Source organism: Littorina saxatilis, linkage group LG16, assembly GCF_037325665.1.
Source record: "Littorina saxatilis isolate snail1 linkage group LG16, US_GU_Lsax_2.0, whole genome shotgun sequence".
Classification (NCBI taxonomy): Eukaryota; Metazoa; Mollusca; class Gastropoda; order Littorinimorpha; family Littorinidae; genus Littorina; species Littorina saxatilis.
Genome location: NC_090260.1, coordinates 11,798,627 through 11,802,105, shown reverse-complemented (window position 1 = coordinate 11,802,105; position 3,479 = coordinate 11,798,627). Strand labels below are relative to the sequence as shown.

General features: G+C 42.7%; 1 protein-coding gene across 1 annotated transcript in view; it reads right to left on the bottom strand.

Annotated features, from left to right (window-relative positions):
* The window catches only part of LOC138951576 (uncharacterized), a 4,941-nt gene extending 3,107 nt beyond the window's left edge, over positions 1–1,834 (bottom strand). The window contains exons 1-2 of the mRNA XM_070323140.1: positions 1,558–1,834; positions 11–130 (exon numbers count right to left, since the gene is read on the bottom strand). Of these exons, the coding sequence (XP_070179241.1) occupies positions 11–130; positions 1,558–1,692 (255 nt within the window). The 5' untranslated portion in view covers positions 1,693–1,834. The remainder of the gene's footprint in view (positions 1–10; positions 131–1,557) is intronic.
* Between the last annotated feature and the right edge of the window lie 1,645 nt (positions 1,835–3,479).

Genomic DNA, 3,479 nt, shown 5'->3' with positions numbered 1-3,479 from the left:
CTCTACATACTGCAGCAAAATCGAAGACGTTGCGGCCATAGGTGGTAGTCTGTCGTGTAACGGTGTCGAAGACGCTAGAAATGGCTGCCTCTCGCTGTCCGGGGAAGTCCAGAGTGACGGCCATTACCACCTGCAACAGGTAAGATGGAACGCTACTTTATCCTACATACGTGAGAGAGACCACGCATGAGATAACAATTACGTTCACATGTGCGTATATGATGTAAATGAGGTCGTGTCAAACTAGTCTGACGGGGACCTGCTTATCCACCGCAGCCGGTAATTTCCGCGCATATGTAAATTCCGCGCTTGTAAAATACATGTATGCTCCGCGCAATATCGGGTTGTAACTTCCGCGCACGAATTACTGGTTCGGCTCATACAACTTGCGCGCGTGCACCGACAGGAAGGAATACGTCAAGTCCATGGCCTGGAAAAATTTGCCGGCCATGCTGTGACTTCCCCCCTCTTGTACCTTTGCTGCAGTCTCTGTGACTGTGATACCAGACACCCGAAATTTCTGTAATTTCTGTTATATAATAAGTGAACAAAATATTCTTATACGCATGGTTTAAGTCTTCATTCGTTTTTATCGACTTGTCTGTGTAATAAAGACGTGTTCAATATATAGATATACAGTGTCAGTTTTCATGGATATACAAGTGTCAGTTGTTAATGTCTCAATGTCTCACATTTGACCGAGCAAAGACACGCGCGCTAGTTTCACATCACATTTTGCTAAAACACGCGCGCATCTTACATATACACCACGCGCGGGAGTTTCACATGCGCGGAAGCTTCAAAATTGGGAAAGTGCGCGGAGTGTTCATGCACCCTTATCCACAGCTCATGATGCCTAAAGGCGTACGGGAACGTGTACGGGTAACGTCATCAAATCTAGTTTTGACGTCACGCGTTTGCCAAGATCTGCAGTCTTGGTGGGGGGAGCAAAACAACGTATGCATTTGGAACATTGGAGAAAAAAGTGAGTCACGGGTGACGCAATATCTACACGTACACGTACAGGTCTTTGCTACACGTTCGACCATCTAGAACACTGTAATGGATACAAACAGGCTCAGAAGACAGAAAGGTGAGTAGTCTTGAACTTTAGCGTGTTAAATTCATAGCTCATAATTCAGAGGCATTTAAGTCTCCAAATTTGTAGAACCCGCACTTGTAATCATAACAAGTCATTTTAGATCCCTTTGAAGTTACGGAATGAACTCCGATGAACTGTACGAATGAATTTCGTTTACATGGGTCAAAGAAGGAATTATCCGTATGAGCGGACAAGGGAGACAGCTCTTCCGTGTAAATGATGTTTCATGGTTGACAACGTACGCCATTTTCGGTGCATTTTCGTCGATTGAACAACCAAATTAACTAATTATGCTTAAGTTTGGAGCTCAATCCGTCAATACATTTCACGATAAATGTTCTTTGGCTTGCTTACATGGACTTGTATCAAAAATAAGTAAAGAATGTCACTGGATTCTGAGCTATGAATTTAACACGCTACAGTTCAAGATTACCGAAAGGTAAGTGACAGCTTACAACGTTCTGTCCGTTGATGGTCTGCAGGTCACTCAGAGTGGCCGTGAAGGTGTTGGCCAGGCAGCAGGAGGAAGGGGGAGGCTGACCGATGACCACAGCGATGACGGTAGCGATGAAAGCGACGGTAGCGTACATTGTGACAATATTTTGAATTCCTCGGGGCGCTTGTCAGTGATGCTGCTGGGTAGACTATGGTGAAAATGTGGTCTTGGTCTCCCAGTGTAAGAGAGTTTATAGATGCAGGCTGAAGTGAGGGCAGATGAATGAACAGCTCACACACATGTTGCAGCTCCAGTCAATAGAGGAAGGGTGCCTAACATGGACCACTTTTTCTTTCATGTTGATATCTCCCTTGTATTTTTGCGAAGAACTTTCATTTTGTACTTGGTAGTTGTACTCTCTTTTGTGTTCCGTTAGGAGCGAATTACCTGCGGTGGACATTCAAAAAACAAATACAGACACATTCACAACTGGACTACATTTGGAGCCATTGCGCCGAATTTGGACATGTGAAGAGGCAATGACGAATCGTTGTAGAAAGCCCAATATGATTCAGAATAACATGACACAACTGAGACTATGCGAGTCAGATTAATTTAAATATGAATCAGATGTACTTTTTTTTCAGTTCGAAGAGAACCTTTTTTTTTAGCCAACAATAAACTAAAGAAAGTAATCAATAAGAGAGAGAGAGAGAGAGAGAGAGAGAGAGAGAGAGAGAGAGAGAGAGAGAGAGAGAGAAAGTGAGAGAGAGAGAGAGAGAATGAAAGAGAGAGAGTGAGAGAGAGAGAGAGAAAGAGAGAGCTAGAGTGAGAGAGAGTGAGAGAGAGAGAGAGAGAGAGAGAGAGAGAGAGAGAGAGAGAGAGAGAGAGAGAGAGAGAGAGAGAGAGAGAGAGAGAAAGAGAGAGAGAAAAAGAGAAAACACGAAGTAATCAACTTGCACGTAAAGAAGATTATTTGATATATTTGTTCGAAAGTTTGAAGGCTAGTAATTGTTTATTTTGAGGAAGCTTCCTGAAACCAGTATTTGTTTTCTTTGTTTCTATTAATTTTGTTGAAGGTGTTCCATATTCAGGGACACACGTACTTTGAGATGTGGCGACTATTTTGTGTTTGTGCAGGAACACAAGACCGACACTGCTGAAATGTAACAGTAAAAGTCTTAGCTGTCTTATAATAAGCACATGCTGTGTGTTCAAACTGCGTCTGTGAACAGAAACTAGTACTTTTACTCCGTTACCTCCTCTGATTCATTTGTTGTATTTGTTCCTTTTATATATTCTTTGTCTTACAGAATAAGGGTATAAGCGATTTTCTGACCTTGACACAACATGAAATAACAATTCCTTTCTAGATGTACATATTTATAACCACACTTAGTATAAGCTTAGCTTAGCTTCATATCGTATCATACATGTCACCCTTTGTATTTCCGGAATACATTTTGTTTAAACCCAACTAGTACGTTGTAAGCGTCACATTTAGAGCGAAGGCTGCCAGAAGTATAACAATGTTAAAACGTCAAGTTTTTGTGGTGAATGCGTCCAATACTTTGTTTTTGACACAATGGGCGGTTCTGGTGAGGTTACGCCCCCTCTTCATTTCGGTTGGTAACTGGCGCCACCTCGCGGCAAGATCACAGGAGAAAGGAAAAAAAAACTTGCATTGGTCCCAAATAGCATAACGGTTTGGTAACAGTTCGTGTGTAAGTCGTGCATTTTATACGGTAAACAGACAATGGTCGGTTCTGGTGAGGTTATGCCCCTTCTTTCTTTCGGCTGGTAACTGGCACCACCTCGCGGCAAGATCACAGGAGTTGTCTCGCGTTATCACCCCAGGAGCGCTCATTATGCAAGTTATCAAATAAGGGAGTTAAACTGTCTGAGCGCAACTCTAGTATCGTTCGCTTGTCAGAACAGGAT